This window comes from Cnephaeus nilssonii, assembly GCF_951640355.1.
Source record: "Cnephaeus nilssonii genome assembly, chromosome: 8".
NCBI lineage: Eukaryota > Metazoa > Chordata > Mammalia > Chiroptera > Vespertilionidae > Cnephaeus > Cnephaeus nilssonii.
In genome coordinates this window covers 38758911-38776793 of record NC_137079.1, presented here as the reverse complement: position 1 = coordinate 38776793, position 17883 = coordinate 38758911, and the positions used below count along the sequence as shown (strand labels likewise).

Here is a 17883-nt window from a genome sequence, read left to right as displayed (position 1 = left end):
GGGATCCACAGGACAGTTCAGATTAGGCAGCCTAAGAAGTGATGACTTGGACCTCTGGGAACATCAGATAACCCTGCCCTGCCAGATAGTGAAGAGCTGCTTGACCACAAAGCCTTGCCAATCTGTGATATCAACTAGCCCTCCTGGGTACTTGACTTGGCTGAGGTGGGAAGCACCTTATTCCATAATAAAGGGAGGAGAGATGTCAAACACTCTACTGAGTTTATCGACTTCATGAGGTCATGTATGAGTGCAGTGTTTTGTTTTGCATGACCTGGGTAATGGAGGCGGATAAATTTTAGTAAGTTTTGCTGGGATTGCCTATAATAATTTATCTCCTATTAACCTCAGCTTTGAGGCTTTAGCCAAAATTCCAAAACAGTAGGAAAAAAAAAATCCCATTTGATGTACTGATTTAAATAAATTATTTATGGTATAATAATTAGTTTTCACCTCACAAAAAATGTTTTATGCTTCCTTAATTTCTTATTTTAATGTAAATGAGACTGATTTTCTAGTTAGCACTGGGATAAAGATAGTCTTATGGATGGATATATATATATATATATATATATATATATATATATATATATATATCCTATCTAATAAAGAGGGAATATACTAATTGACCGTCACACCTTCACAAAGATGGCGGTGCCCACAGCCTCAAGATGGCGGCGCCCAGTCCCTTCAGCCCCACTGGGGCGACAGGCACTCGGCTGGGCCCTGGGGGTGGGCCCAGCCACTCTGTGCACCTGCCTCCAGAGTTCTACAGTCCCTTCAGCCCTCTCAGCTGCCCAGGGTCGGCCCAAGGCACAGGCAAACCTCAGATGTTGCCTGCACAGCCGCCCAGGGCTGGCCCGAGGCGCAGGCAAGCCTGGGATGGTGGCTGCCCAGCTGATGCCCGAGGTGCAGGCAAGCCTCAGATGGTGGCTGCCCAGCCACCGAGGGCCTCCCGAGGCTCAGGTAACCGTGGCCGGCTGAGGCTTGCACTGCCGGTAGTGGCAGCAGCAGAGGTGTGATGGGGGCACCGCCTTCCCCAGATTGCTGGGTTGCCTCCCACCCCTGAGGGCTCCTGGACTGTGAGAGGGGGCAAGCCAGGCTGAGGGACCCCCCTCCAGTGCATGAATTTTCATGCACCGGGCCTCTAGTATAATATATATGTTGATGAATCCACAAATCCAAAATCAATTTATTTTTAAATAAAAACAAAACAACCCAATATAGACTGCATTTCATTGTTTATAAAAGTGAATTTAATTTTAGAGAAATACCAAAGCTGTAACTATAAGTCCTAGGGGTACAAATCAGTGAAATGCTATTCCTTTTAAAGAGTTTGACGTTTAGTCTATTGTGACGAAAGCAAAGTAGTTGCTGTTCTTCACTGATTATTCTAAAAGGTAAAATGAAAGAAAAAAAACACAAAGGAAAAATGCAGTTGATAGAACACTTAGTTCATCCATTGAACCAGGCTGAGATATTTCATTCATGGTCATCAGTAAAATGGATGAGAAAGAAGGTACTAGGTTCTTCCATCTTTGATGTAAATGTTTTGAAAACTCATTTTCAAAGAAAGATAAATAGTGTTATTGATTATTCCTATCTAGAGCTTCAATGATGAAAATCCTTCACTATCAATGGGCTTTGAAATTGAAATAGCTTTATGATTTAGGTAGGCTTCTTCAGAACCACAATGAGGACATCAGATCTGCCCTTAAAGATATACATTCAGGTGAGTTTAGTTTTAATTTGATTAAAATTTAAAATTAATTTTAAAAATTAAATTAAAAGTTGACTAAAAATTTGGTTGAAAAAAATTTAATCTCACAAATTTTGAAACCATGTGAATCCAGATACAAACTTTTAAAATACTGGAAAAATACTGCAGTGATATTTAACTAGTTTCATGAAGCAATGTGGGACTCAGGATACCACTTGCTCTCATATTTACGGTAATTTTATATCCTGTTGTAATTCAGTGCTTTTCCTTGGAAGCACTTTCACATCTCTATCAGAGTTACTCTTAGTTTCATACCATATTATACTGATTTAAAACCTTATGCTGACAAATATAGCATTCTCAGGGATTTTTTTTCTGGTATCTTACCAAACACGGGGCACCCAAAATCCAGGTTTTTTCTCTCCAGGTCTTAATTTTAAATTTAGGTTCTTGGACACACTTACATTAATTCTGAATATGCCATTGCAATCTTCCTAAAATAGAAAAAAAAAGAGAGAGAGAGAGATGAAGGAGGAAACTTGGTCAGAAGAGGAACTCAGAAAAGATAAAAGATAAGAAATACATTTTACACAGAGTCAAAGATCTTTGTTTGATAAAAGTGATATGGACAGCTAACCCCAAATAGTAACAAAGACTGCAGAGATGAGTGGTGAAAGTTGATGCTGAAAACATTAGTAAATGGGCAAGATATATGATTAAACATTCCTCCAAGGAAGATGTATAAATGGCCAGTGAGCACGTGGAAAGATGCTCAGTATCATTAGCCATCAAGTAAATGAAAATCAAAACCACAGTGAGATACCACTAACACCTGCTCAGAAGGCTATAATTAAAACAATTAACAACAAGCTTTGACAAAGATTTGCAGAATTGAAATCCTTATACTAAAACCTTCATACACTGCTGGTGGGAATGCAAAATGGTGCAGCCATTTTAGAAAATAGTGTGGCAGTTTCTCAAATGCCCAAACAAAGGGTTACCTAAAATCTAGAAATTGTACTTATAGGTATCTATCTATTCGAGAGAAATGAAACAACAACAACAATAACAACAAAATACACACACACCAAATGTTATACATGAATGCTTATATCACTATTATTATAAACTAGAGGCCCAGTGCATGAATTCGTGCACCAGTGGGGTCCCTCAGCCTGGCCTGTGCACTCTTGCAATCTGAGACCCCTCGGGGGATGTCAGAGAGCTGGTTTTGGCTCAATTCCTGCAGGCCAGGCCAAGGGACCCCACCAGTGCATGAATCTGTGCACCGGGCCTCTAGTATGCATATAAGATCTTTGGTTAATCTCTCCCTGCCCTCCCCCTTCCCCCTCCCTCTGAGATTCATCAATCTGTTCCATGTCTCCATGCCTGTGCATTGAGCATCTGCCCCCTGGTGGTCATTGTGCATCACAGTTACCGGCTGGTTGGCTGGTCGCTTAGGCTTTTATATATATAGATAGCATTATTTCTAATAGTCAAAAGGCGGAAAAAATCCACATGTCCATCAATAGACAAATACCTAAATAAAATGTGGTATAGTCACACAATTGAATATTTTCAGCCATAGAAAGGAATGAAATACTGATAGATGCTACAACATGAATGAACCTTAAAAATATTATGCTAAGTTTAAAAAACTAGCCACCAAAGACTGCAGATGACATGATTCCATTCATATAAAAGTCCAAAACATGGAACTCTATAGATACATCAAGTAGTGGTTTTTAGGGATGGAGGTGTCAGAGGGATTAAATTAGTTAATTTATGTAAAGAACCTAAGCCACCCATTCACTTACCTCCCATGCCAAAATGAACTGAAAAACAGGCCATAGAGGCAATATTTAAAAGAAACCATGTTTCTTTATGAAATAATAAAAATGTTCTAAAACTCACTGTGGTGATGGTACAACTCTGAATATGCTAAAAACTATTGAATTGTACACTTGAAGTGGGTAAATTGTGTGATATAGGAATTATATCACAATAACACTGTATAAAATGGATTTAAAAAAGAAAACATTAGTAAGAAGTTTTTGACTCATTTTCTGTTTTTATTCTTCCTTTTGTTATCTTTACTCCTTTGAATACAATGGTCATATTTGAACCTAAATCTCCTTTCTGGGTTCAAAGTGCATACACTTTAATATTTCAACAGAACTTCAAATTTTAACCTGTTTAAGGTCACCTTCAACCTTAAAACCTGTATCTCCTGACTTCCCTATTTCTGTCTGTGGACCAGCATCCTGTCAACACCTCCACATCAAGATCTCAGTGTTGCTTCTATCTTTTCCCTATTCATATGGCCCACATCTCCATTCTTATTTCAACTAGTGTAATGCCAACATTACACATGTTTAGATTACCAACAAAATTCTTTAAAATAAAAAGCTTACACAAAAAAAAATATCTTTAACTTATAAAGCATAGACAAACTTACCTATTACTACCCAAAGACAAACATAATTGACATTTTAGTGTGTATCTTTTCAGTCTTTTTTTCCCATGCGTATATAAGTTTGTACAGTGTTTATTCTTTCATAGCTCACTTTTTCAGTTAAAATATATTCCAATTATCTTCTCATGCATATTCATCTACAACGTTATTTCAAATGGCTGTGCTGAGGTGCATCATATCGAGGCTCCGTTACTGCCTCCTCCCATTTGTTTTTCTGAGCCCACCAGAGCTCACCTTTGGTTTGGGTGAGGCAGCCTATTGTCCTGGTTAGGCTGCCCGGACATGGATCTCAGCTTCCCCACGTATTGGGGGGCAACCTTGGACAAGTCATTGAACCTTCGTACATCTGTTTTCCTACTCAGTAGAATGTGGGTAACAATGATAGTTCTCAGGACAATACCTGCACTTTGCAAGCACCAACAATTGCCTGATTCCTCTGCCTATAAACCTTTGATGACTTCTCATTTCTCATCAAGGAAATTCCGACCCCCTTAGACTGGCATTCTAGGTCTCTGAGGATCTCTTCCTAAAGTACATTTCTGGCCTGTTTTTCAGTTCATTTTGGCATGGGAGGGAAGTGAATGGGTAGGTTAGGTTCTTTACATAAATTAACTAATTTAATCTTTATAATATCACTGTGTGAGAAGTGCTATACAGGAGCAAATAGGTTCGGAGGAATTAAGTGATCAGAACAAGTCACCATACCTACATTCTGCCTCCTCTGCTTGGAGGAGTCTTTCCTGCTAGAATCCTCTCTCTCCTTAAAGCCTTCTCAGCACAGCGCCCCACGTGGAAGCACTACTTCCCATACTTGAAAGACTGCACATTACTTTCACTTCTCATGTACTCTTTTAAATTATGACTTTATGTTACATGGATTACACATGAAACACACATTCTAGTTGGACAGAAAATGCTGCAAAGCAGGGGCAGTGACTTAAACATTTTTCCAGCCCTCATTTCACCAATCATGGTGCTTTGTACGTAACTGATATTTAATAACTAAACGTCAAAAGGTATTCTCAGAATTTGTTTACAGGGCTTTGGTGACTAAGTTCTGGGCTCCATATTTCTACCTAAAGTGGTGTCAACATTTCTGCTGTCAAGTTTTAAGAAAAAGGAACTGAGGGAGGAAGTGCTCAGACAGACATCAAGAAAATAAGCCATTCTCTCAACTGGAAAACACAGCACTAACAGCTCTAAGCTTTGTTATCTTTAAACATTAGCTATGTGATCCAAATATTGGGGTATCTAGTTTCCCCTTCCCCTTCTTTTAGAAAGATAGACTAAAGTTCCAAGGTAGAGCTGCAGTTCCTTTCCTCCACCTGGTCTCCTTGGCCTTGGCCTCCTATATCAGGACTAGGAAAAAACCTGTCCCAATGTAAGGACACAGACCACATCTCACTACGCCAATTTCCTTTCTATCATTCTGCTCTCGATGACGGCTACGTGTTCTTAGGCTTTCTTTATGAGCCCACTGCTGATGCCTCATTGCTCCGAGAAAAGGATAAATGCATCATGATATCTGTGTGTTTATCCGTCCACTGTGTGCTCTCTGTCTCCTATCCAAGTAAGCATCAATCTTCAGCTTGGGTTGGGGATGAGTAGATAACATAAAATCACTCTGCACTCAGGCTATTATTAATATACTGAGTCATCAAGGTTCCCAGTAGGCTTCATTCTGAAATGTTGTTATACTCTTTTTGGCCTCTATTCAGTGTGGATTTAAAATAATCCTACTTTCCTTATGCAAGCTTATGGACTAATGAATCAGTTCCGCATGATTTCCTTCATTAGCTAATTTGGTACACCATGACATTTATATCAGGTTCCTTGTTATTCCTTCTCAGGTTTACCCTCTGTGGAGGGCAGCTAAAGGAAGCAGTGACTTAGGTGTGCCTTGTGCAACAACATAAGGTCTGCCCAACTTAAGTATGTCTCTTCTGCCCTGCCGCTTCCTGAAATCCTCATTATAAATATACTCGATAATGAATATTGACTGCACAAAGATGTTATCTGTATTTTATTCCAATTAGACGGCTAATAATTTTTATAATTAGAAGCCCAAACATAATTTTTATAATTAGAAGACTTTTCAAACTGATATAAACTCTATATTAGATAATCATAATTGCTGGAAATATGTATTGTAATTCAACTCTATTAATCCTTCGGAAACATGCATTTTAATGGTCTCGGGGCATTATTTTACCTGTATGAATGAGTACATACTTTTTCTAGTTGTTTTTTTTTAATATATTTTATTGATTTTTTTACAGAGAGGAAGGGAGAGGGATAGAGAGTTAGAAACAACGATGAGAGAGAAACATCGATCAGTCGCCTCCTGCACACTTCCTACTGGGGATGTGCCCACAATCAAGGTACATGCCCTTGACCAGAATAGAACCTGAGACACTTCAGTCTGCAGACCGACACTCTATCCACTGAGCCAAACCGGTTAGGGCCATACTTTTGCTAGTTTATACATTTGCAGTAGTTGGTTCACTTCATTAGTCTACTCATAATTTTGGGAAGAATCCTAAAAGATTGAGGCACTGGTTAGTGTAACAGAGATTGGCAATTATTAACCAAAATCTGTCCCTTTTTCCCCACAGGAGACACCACTAAGCTACATATTGCAGTCCTCCTTCCAGTCTGGTGAGGCTATGCTCTTCCCGGTGGAACATGGATTGAAGTGAGGTGTGCTGCTTCTAAGCTCTGACTTCTTAGATAGAGATGGTTCTTTGTTCATATGAGCCAGCTAAATGGAGAAGACTTGAAAACAGCAAAGGGTGGGGACACAAAACAGAAGGAACTTGAATGCCAGAAAGGTCATTTGGAGGAGAGCTCTCCAATTTACCCAAGATGCAATATATTCATTTCATTATGTTCCATTACGGAAATATTGGGGTTGTTCCAGCCATTAGCCTTCTCTTACTGACAATGACTAAAGGAAGAAGCATTAGCAAAGTATTCCAAGCTTGGGTCTTTGTTAGTCGTCTTAATTCTGGGCAAATAAGAGCTAATGCAAGGCCTTGACTTCCTAATGGGGAGAATGCTGGAGTGGAGAAGTATTATACAGGGGATGTGACAGTCAGACTTTGCCTTTCGTACTTTGGGGTGGGGAGGCTGTTTGTTGACATGAGTCTCAAGTGACAACAGAGGCAGGATTAAGTTCAGGAAGACTCAAAAGAGTTCAACATTTGGACTCTTGGGTGACTCTACAGAAGATGACAATAGTAGATTGACACTGGAATAGGAGGGAAGAGTAGAATTCCCTAAAATGTGCTTTTAACCTTACAGAGTTTTGTTAGCCGGAAAAGACATACTACATGTTTTAAGCCAAAGGAGTTCATGGGAAGAGAATTCTTAAGAGCTTTGTCAGGGGGCTGTCAAAGTCGCCTCAGCGCATGCTTACCAAGGGATGATAAACGACCTTAATTTTTATTCCAAAAGATAGAAAGGAGCATCTTACCCTTCTAATAATGTTGGGGTCATTGCACTTTGCCAGTTTTCCAGCAAAAAGCTGAACTCCAAAGCTTGCAAAAACAAGCATTAATGTCAACAAAAGAATGGAGACCTGAAAGAAATTGGTGAGATATCAAATCTCTCAGTAAAACTTTAAACAGTACATTTGGTTTGAAGAGCAATATGAATGGGACTTTTCTGATACCATTTGTATGAAATTCATGATCTTTTGATATTTTTTAACTTCTCCAGCACAGGTCATTTAATTAGCCTTACTGGAATGTTAAAAGAAGAAAATTAACAAGAGGTTTTGAATTTTCAGAAAACATACAACTTTCATGCAAGAAAATGGGCTAAGGTATGTTGATATGACTTAGACTTTTCTGATTTTAGTCAACACTCTGATCTATTTTATTGAATGGAACAAAGAAACATGTTTAAATAATTGTATTTCCCCATTTTCTCAAAATGGATTCATATCTCTATTAGCAGAACATAAATTAGAGGGGCAGTGGCTTTGCTTTCTTGTGAGCATGAGGGCATGTGAATGTGCTACTCACAGGATTCAAGTATTCAGTCTAAAAAAACACACAAATCTGTTAACTGGCTCAGGCTCCCTCTGCTGGATGGCTACTTTGGTCTCCGAAGAGAAAAGTGGCAAAGGGTAAAATACTAAGCACAATATTGATCTGTACTGGTTGAATAACCTAAAATATACCTTTAGTATACTAAAATTGCACAGAAACATCACCAGGAGAAAGGCACATATAGATTCTCTTCTAAAATCTATTATGGGTCAAAGATATGCCACATTAGCCATCAGGTGATATTCTGTTTTTCTTCCATTCTAACTATGTGAAAGCCAACATTTTATGGCTTTGTGACAAAGAAAATATGGAATTTTAAACACATATTTAAAAAAGTGTTAGCAACTCCATGCCTATAGTAATAGCCCAACCTGTCTGTAAAATACCTTAGGATCAAATGCAACTAAAGCTGCTCTCTTACCATAGGTATGTTTCTAGAAAGCAAGATATGAAATAGGCTTATGGGAATTCATTCATGTTTTCCATGCACAAGCAGAACTCATCAGTAATAATAAGAATCCTTTGATCACTTCTTCTGTAACAGATTGTGAGCAATGAGCCTCTTACTCATGATTTTATCTGCAGTCCTGCTCTTAAAAGACCCTAAATCAATATTTACAAAGTAAAAAGAATGTTTTTCCTCTCAATCACATTTGGAAGTATTCATTACTGTACATTTAGGTTACTTAGAGGAGGGTATATTTGTTTGTTTCTTTTTTGTGGGTTGTTTTATGTTAACATTCTAGAGATCAGAGATAAATTCTATTGCTATATGCTTTAAGTGACATATTAAATGATATTATGAACCCAAATGTGTTAGTTCCTAATATCATTTTGTGAAGTAGATGGTGTTGAATCTTTTTAACCTTAATTTCCAGATGGGGAAACTAAAACCCGGAGTAGAAATTAGGCCAACAGTTAGGAATAGAAGTGTCAGCAAATACTGTCTTTGGATTCTCCTTTCATTGTCATTTCCAGAGAGCTTCTCTTTAGCTTAGGAAAAAAATGTTTGCTGAATGAAATATATTAATAAGGCAGAAGCATTTGGGGGTAAAGTTTCTGAATGTGTATTGTGCATTGTTAGTGCTTTTATAATCTTCTGACCAAAAACTAAAATTGTAGACTTCACCTTGACAAGCAAGACTTACTTTATCCTCTCGTTAGCTACATTACAGAGGTGGACTCTGTGCACTGGGAGTGAAGGTAATTGTAACATACCAAAAAAATTTCCTTGAAGCCACTGAAAAGCTCTCGAACCACTTTCCTCATCTGTGGCACCAGTTTGAATATCCGCAGCGGCCTGAGGCACCGAAGCACCATGAGGAGCTGAGCTCCTGATTCAGCAGGCACATTTTGAGGCATCCAACAAAGAAATATCAAGCTCACCTAGAGGGGAAAAAATCATCTCTTAAATTTATACAATTTATCCTCCACTGTGTACATTTTCTGAGAGCCAACTGACTACAACTATCCCTTAGGAGAGACTCCATGTGATATATGGGACACACATTCACCCGGTGACTATGCAGTCTCTTCACTCTAAACTATGAACCCAATCTAGACCCAAGCCACCCTAAAGCAAAGTCATCAGGCACATGCAGGAATGAAACGGGATGCCACCACGGGTGTGCAGCAGTGCACTCTGCCCCTTCCCTTACTGACTCACTGGAGGCTCCACTCATGTCAGCAAGATTGAAATTCCTTTGATCAAAGGGACTAAACCTCACTCATGACCTAATACTATTTTATTAACTACCTAAACATGTTGCACTTTAAGGTCACAGTTCTCCTTGCTGTGCTGAAAAAGACATTGATTTTATACCTTTTTGGACATAAAGAGAGAAAAAAAAGAAATTTCGTTGAGTTGTTTCCTATGGTTTCTCAAATTAGTTTAACCAAACAGTTGAATGGTCTTTCCAAGCCAGATATTTTGTGCCTTAGAATTGGGAGAAAGGCCCAACCACCATCACTTTAGTTTGTTTTTAGTAGTAAGGTGGCTCATCAATCAATTACATGATGTAGATTTTTATTTTTTTTTAGTATCAGAGCTACAAGAATTGTGGGGGGCAAACTAGTTTTGCTATCTTAGACCTTATTAATGCATGTCTTATGCATACATGAAAGTGGATGATGTAGTTCCAACCATATCCATGAAACTTTTTAATGCTTTCCATTTAGATTTTTATATGCATGCCTCTTATTCAGCTATAATGGACTTACTAGTACTTAAAAACTCAGTTTTGGTATCTAAACTTTGTGACTCACATATCTCACTCTTGTACCAAGAAAAGCAGGAGCGTTTACAAATCCATTATATTTTACATTTAGGGAATAATCGAAGACTTACAAGATATATAAATATGTCCATTACTCCACCAAAGTCCCTGATGACAGCAGTTGGAGTGAAAAATAAGCCATCTGCCATAATCTTCAGGTTAAGCTCAATGCTCATGAATATCACAAATACATACTCAGCAATCTGAAATGAGCAAAAGGCAGTTTGATCACAATGAACGGAAAAGCTGCAGGTCAGTGTCTTTCCTCGGAGCTGTGGGTTAAGATTCAGCAGAGGTACCTGCAAAGTAGGTGCATGCATGACTCTTCGGAAAGGAGATTCGAACATCATGGAAATGCAGGAGCAGATGGTTACGATGATCATGACCCAGTCCAGGTAAGTCACCAATCCCAACAAGTCACTGCCAAAGACCAAACAGAACTGAGGAACACACACGATCCAGTAAAGGCGGCTAAAAGCCAGAAAAGTCACTGCTGTGATTCTAATAATGTGACTGGTACATTTTTATGAATCATCAATTGTCTATTTCATGGCACAACATAGCAGGAAAACAAAGGGCATTTTTAATATTTTTATGCATCATAAAATAGTACACAGAAACTTCAAATGTGCATGGAAAACAGAATTTGTAAAGCTTACTAAAGTTGATGGTACTTTGTATTTTTCACAGCTCCTGTGACAGGATCTGTTTTGGATCTGTAAGAGAGAATAAACGTATAAACTTCTGCAATATAGCAATGGTGTTATAACTTGGCAGCATAGAATTTAGAAATATCTCATCTACCTAAAATCTCTTTTTTACCCTTTATAAAATATCCATTATAATATACTAGAGGCCCGATGCATGAAATTCATGCAAGGGTAGACCCTCGCAGCCGCCTTGGCTTTGTCTGGAAGGTCATCTGGACAGTCATTCCGCTGTTTGGCCATTCTGTCGATTTGCATATTACGCTTTTATTATTATAGATGTTAACTGTATGTGACTTTGGGAGACAGAGAACATTAGATGAAAAAAAATTAGAAGAGCTTGCAGCTAATACGTATGAAAGTAAAGTTTTATATTTCTCAAAATATTTAATTTTAGAGTTGATGATTCCATTCAACAATTTCTGACATGGATTTTACAGAATTAAATTTTGACTTTTCTTTAAAAACATGCAGTAAAAATCTTTGCCTTAGCAGTTTGAAGATATTCCTCATAATTATTTAATTAAATATCTCTAAATTCAACAGAGTCCTTCACCCTGTATTTAACTGCGATCTTGTGGAGTAATGAAATATAGAATTTCTCAGGGAGGGAATCTCTAACTTTTACTTTTTTTGGGACACAATCTTCAGTGAAGCCCCTAATAGTGTCTGTATATGTACTCCCAATTACAACAAAGTCATCTTTGGTCCATATCAGCTGCATTGCTGACAAGAGAATTACATGGCACTAAATGGAGTGGAGAGTTAATAATTAGATGTTAACATGAAGGCAGCCAACAGGATCATTCCAGATGAAAAACCCACTTTGGAACTCATCAAATCAATTTAAAATTGCCAACTTTTTCCTTTACTTTGTGAAAACTCAGGGGAGTTTTTAATGATTATTACTCAGTTATTTGAAACTGTGAAGATTTTTCTAGAACAGCAGAAAGAACTGGCTGTCAGAGAGGACCATGCACTAGCTGGTGTCCTTGGCAAAGCTCTTAATCTCTGCTGACCTAAGAGTCATCCTCTGTTGGAGGAGGAGATACACAAACAACACCAAATGATTGTTGAGGTCTCCTCCAGTCCTGAATGTTATGACAGTGTATTAGTTTCATATGGCTGCTATAACAAAGTACCACAAACTGAGTGGCTTAAACAAAAGAAGCTCATTTTCTCAGCTCTGGAGGCTAGAAGTTCAAGGTGTCAGTAGGGTTGGTTCCTTATGACAGCTGAGAGAAGGCTCTGTCTCAGTTCCCTCTCCTTGGCTTGTGGCTGGCCATCTTCTCTTTGTGTCTTCATGTAGTTTCCCCTCTATACGTGGCTGTGTCCAAATGTCCTTCTCATATAAGGATACTAGTCATTTTGGGTTAGACCCCACTCTAATGACCTCATTTTAATTTAATTACTTCTTTTAAAAGTCCCTATCTTGGTTACATTCTGAGGGTACTGGGGATTAGCACTTCAACACATGAATATTTTTTGGGGTGGACACAATTCAGCTCATAACAGATAGTGAGTATCATATGCTACTGATGATCAACACAGGAGGTCAATTTACTTAAATGATAGCATCAGAGAAATTCCAGCTATAGATGGGCAAGTATTCGTACTTCCTCCAGGACTTTTAATGCCTTCAGGATAATTACTTAAAGTTATGCATGATAAAAATTCCATGTCACCCACTGGCTGCCTGCTAACAACGGCTTGAGTCATCACAAACGCAGCGGCCTCCAGGTTGAGCACACTGACAGCCTCTCGACCATTTCTTCCATGTGGGTAGGAATGGAGACACTGGCCAGTGCGTTTTCTTCTTGAAACAGTTGATAATGGAAACACTAGTCAACTTTCTTTTTACTTTACATTATTCTAGAAGAAACAGATTGGGGTATTTTGATCATAAAGGAATTACAAACGGGAAAGAAGATGGACGCAATTGCCTTCGCCTTGTCGTTCAGTCACCCTTGGCTTCAGTGTTCATAATACATGTGGAGTCAAGAACACCGATACGAACGTGTTGGGCAGCAGTTAAAAATGAACAGATAAAAATGGCTAAGTGCTTTCTAAACGTGAGTTTTATATAAATGTAAACTACTGGCAACCTTTGTTTGTTTTCCACCGGGTTGGCCGCTCAGCAAATAGGAGCAGCATGATTAATTAGCCCACAGCTTATTTTGTGACCCCATTAGGATTACACGTTCCTTCTCCCTGGCATGACAACCCCACCTGCTGTTTGTACGATCCAGGCCAAACACCTGGCTGAAACTGAGTGTACTTACGCGTTGAAGCGTGCCCGGACCACCACCCGGCAGAAGTTTCTGAACCTGTGCTCCCGTCCTACTATGAACAGTGGCTTATCGAAGTACGGGTGGTTCTCTCGCAGCTCCTCTTCTTGCACTTTCCTTGAAGGGGACATTGATGGGAAAGTAAGGTTAAGGGAATGTTTGCTGTTCCAAAGCAGGAAACAAGGAACAGTGTAGCACCCTGTACCTTTTCATTTCTGCTTGCTCCTTTTTTTCTTGGATCATCTTTATTTCACTGTCTTCTCTTTGTGCATTCCTGTATCTCACTGTATTGGAATGCTAGAAATAAATTAAAAGGAGTATATCAAAATGGATGATATTTTTCAAGACTACCCCAAAATGATCATTTTATAAATATCTTTATTTTATATATCTTTTAATGGCCATGGTCATCTTAGCAAGGGTGTTTTTTACTCCAAATCATTTTTTTCAATAAAAACTTTTGAGAACCAATTATGTGCCAGGTACTGTTCCAGTGCTGGTAATATGGCAAAATGGCAAAACAAACACACAAACAAAAAGTCTAAATATGACAAGACAGACCCTGGTCTTGTGGGGCTAATGTTCTAATAATCAGGGAGACAAACCAAAATTAGATCAAAACAAATAAGAATGTTAGAAAAGATTTAGCATTTTGGTAAAAAACAAAGGGGAATAAAGCATGCTAGAAGCCTCCAAGTTTAAATAAACAGGCCAGAGCAGGCCTCAATAAGAAGCTGTTATTTGAGTAAATACTAGAAGGATGTAGGCCACTGGATTTTTGCAGAAATGAATTCTTCCTGGGGAGTGAAAGGGTCTGCATATGGAAAAGCCAGGATGCCAATGTGGGTGGAAAGCAAGCAACAGAGTTGGAGACGAGACCAGAGGGTTGTGTGTTTGGGGAGCAGATCATGAAGCACATTGACTGATTTTCACTCTGTGGGAGATGTAGAGCCATTGCTCAAATAACTTGATAACATTTTATAGACAGTAGTGCCTACATTGAATTGTTTTTCTCTTCTATTATTCTAACAAGTGAAAAAGATGAAACTCTCTATGTAAATTGCTTCTAGTATGGAGGACAAATTTCTTATAATAAGCAGAATTCCCCTGACCTTTTGCTATGGAGAAGACAGGAGGTGGGTTTTTGTTTTATATCTATGTAGAAAATATAACAAAATATCTTTGAAGAAGATATAAACGTCTACAATTGAGATAATTCAAACAGAGCCTTTTGTTGTATATATTTAAACATGTATTTTCAAAGCCATGTTCTAATTTGATTTTGGAATGTACTGTGCATTTCTATTGAAATCCATGAAAGGAAAGTCCTCAGAATAGTATTGCCTCTCTGAATTTTCACCTAGAAATTTTCTCCATGCACTATGGTTGATCATAAATTTCAGTATACAGGTCTTATGTTGGATCCAATCATACTTCCATGTTGACAATACACTGGATCATATCAGACAGCATTCTGGCTTAAAAAATCATGGTGATAACAGATGTTTGCACTAATCAGAACCATGTACCTTCGTAATGGCTATATCAGGTGTCTCATCTGGGGCTCTGGGCCCACGTGGAGGAGTGTACACTGACCATTCTCTAACATTACTTGCCCCCAAATCTCCACCTTCCATTCCTTCACACTATTTTATTTTTCTTTATGCAAAGTCAACCTGTCACAGCACTGAAAAAAGGAATAACAATCACCCAGAAATTATTATATATTTGTTTACTTGCTTATCCTCTCTTTCACTAGACTGTAAGTGCCTGCAAGGCAGACATGATGTCTTGCTTCCCCTCTAGTCCTCATCATTGAGAACAGGATCTGCATACATATAATGAACACTTGATACATAATTGGGTCAGTGAATAAAAAAATGAATGGCCTAGGGTCTAAAAGCAAATAAATTATTGGGTAATGTTATGCAATCTTTGACATAAAAATTCTTTTAGAAATTAAATTTTATTTCCCAGTATGTAAAGCTCTGAAATGATGGGCTTGGGATCTAGAGTCTAGAGATTTGGAATTTAGTAAATACTCAAAGTTAATAATGTGAATCATTCCTATAATGTGCTTTGAATGTCTTTAATTTCAGTCAAATGTAACTGATATGTCATTTTTTTTGTGTTGCTATCTTAACAACGGCATATAGTTTGTCGGATGTCTGGAATTTTCTATGGTTAATCATCTCTTTTCTGTCCCTGGCCATTTAATTTGTTTCCTGAGTCTCCTGATTTTCTCTGGTAGAAAATCTTATAGAGACGTGACAATGTGACAGAAAGACCCAGGCACTGGAATCATCTGAGCAGCCATTTAAATACATCTTAAAAGTCATGTTTCAAAATCCAAAGCTTTGCTTAGAACTTACATCTTGAGTCAGAGTTTCAAGAGATTTCCCCCTGCTGATCCTCTGGCTGTTGGATCCGTGTCTTAGTGATCTAAAACAACCACAACCAACTGGTCAATATATCTCAAGACCAACTTTGGACTTAAGCAATGATCATTATTTAAAAAAAAAATAAAACAACTTTTCTTAAATAAAACAAGCTTATTTCTTTTTATAGCAAAAGCTTTAGTCTATCCAACTATCTTTGATAACATCTAACTGAAATTCAGAATTTGCCTTTGGACATCACCAAGGTAAAGATTTTTGAAAGAACTTTTGAACCGTTGGATCTGATGGTAAATAATTCCGTTATTGTTACCACCAAGGAGTAGAATCCATGTTCTCTGCTAACCAGGGCTGTGTACAGCAAACACTTCCTGCAACACTCCTTTCCTGAGTTTCTCTGCAGCCTCGTCTCCTGCTGTATATACCTGCGCTCCTGGCGGATGTGATGCTGCACACTGAGAATTGACCTTTCCTTTGCCGGCTGCCCCTCAAATGAGCCACTCAGCATGCGCTGTCGAGTGCAAGCTCTAGGAAAAAAAAAAAAAGGAGCCCAAGATAAATGTGTGATCTGTACACTTGGAATGAATAATACATAACTGCTCATTACTCATTATTTTTAAGGAAACACCAATGATAAGGCAAAATACAGCAAATAACACACAATCATAAAGGAAAAGGAGCTTTAGGCTTCCTGTCAAGAATACTTTTACAAAGCAGAACTGTCTTGGCTATGAAGAGGGGCTGGAAAATAAACAGAAAGCTCTCTCCAGCCTCCCCACCCCCAACGTGTTTTCCCTCCCCATCACCCAAATAGGAGAGCTTCTATTGGGATTCTGTGAGTAGTAGGGCCAGCCTGACCAAAATTAATCATGATGTCGGTTTTGAATTTAGACAAGGAGGCTTTCAATAAAGCCCTTAGGGAAGGGTTTGTCCACCCAGGCCCCTGGGATGATAGAATATACATTTCAAGATTTTGCAGAACTCTAAGAAAATTGGAAAGCATAAAGTTAGATAGGGGCACAAATTACTATGAAAGAGAAGTAACTAAAGCTGGGATTAATACCAAGAGAAACCTCAGTCTGAAGCCTGTAGTCAGTCAGACACCACTTTCTTCGCAGCCACAAAACTCCGAAGATTTTTAAAGATATGCTATCTTTTTCATAATTGGGTGACTCAACACCTGTGGTGTGAGTGATTTGGAGAACAAAATTTCTTCTCCAAAAAGCCCTCTCCAGCTGAAAATGATAGACATTCCCTTGATGTAGTCGTAAAGTGGAGAGAAATTCAGGGCTTAGGAGAGCTGTGTGCCAGCGGCGACACTGCCACGAGTTAGCTGAGTGACCCTTCAGCTCAGTTCCCTAATGGGTAACATGAGGAGAAGGGCTTGATCTCAAAGAAAACTCATGGGCTTACAATACTATGGTTTTATGATATGAAAATCTTATGACACTGTATTTGTTCAACACCTGAACACGTCTACTACTGTCATTGCTTTACATAAACACTTTCATACTTATGTTTCCTAACATGTTACCTAGACTGGCTTTGAATTATATTACTGTCTGTGTCAGAGTTATGATCTTTGAGAAAAGATCTGTGTCTGCTTAGATACTTAAAACAGCAATTTTATGATATTATGTGTATATTTAAGTACTTAAAAGTGCCTTTGATACCAATGAAAATAATTATGGCGAATACCTATGAAAAATCATACAAACTCAATGAATGCAGATGCATTACAGAAAATAAAACTCAAATAATCATTTTTCTTAGTTTAATAAGCAGCAGGAAACATTAAAATCCAAATAAAATTTTATTAAACAACAAGGATTTATGAGAATGATATACAGAGACTGTGCTTATTTCCAAGACTGCAATGATGTTGCATAGGAAGATACATTTGTAAGTTAGGCTGAGTTGACAAAGGTGTAGCACAATTTTATGTACACTAAGGATTGTTTGTCC

At 38.3% G+C, this 17883-nt stretch overlaps 1 protein-coding gene across 3 annotated transcripts in view; it reads right to left on the bottom strand.

Annotated features, from left to right (window-relative positions):
• The window catches only part of NALCN (sodium leak channel, non-selective), a gene marked incomplete at both ends in the record, with an annotated part of 271462 nt that overhangs the window by 37820 nt on the left and 215759 nt on the right, over nucleotides 1-17883 (bottom strand). For all 3 annotated transcript variants that reach the window (XM_079779627.1, XM_079779625.1, XM_079779626.1), the window contains 10 exons: nucleotides 2108-2214; nucleotides 7672-7776; nucleotides 9470-9637; nucleotides 10599-10730; nucleotides 10827-10947; nucleotides 11187-11243; nucleotides 13517-13639; nucleotides 13728-13819; nucleotides 15895-15964; nucleotides 16344-16445. In XM_079779627.1, coding sequence (XP_079635753.1) covers nucleotides 2108-2214; nucleotides 7672-7776; nucleotides 9470-9637; nucleotides 10599-10730; nucleotides 10827-10947; nucleotides 11187-11243; nucleotides 13517-13639; nucleotides 13728-13819; nucleotides 15895-15964; nucleotides 16344-16445 — 1077 coding nt within the window. The remainder of the gene's footprint in view (nucleotides 1-2107; nucleotides 2215-7671; nucleotides 7777-9469; nucleotides 9638-10598; nucleotides 10731-10826; nucleotides 10948-11186; nucleotides 11244-13516; nucleotides 13640-13727; nucleotides 13820-15894; nucleotides 15965-16343; nucleotides 16446-17883) is intronic.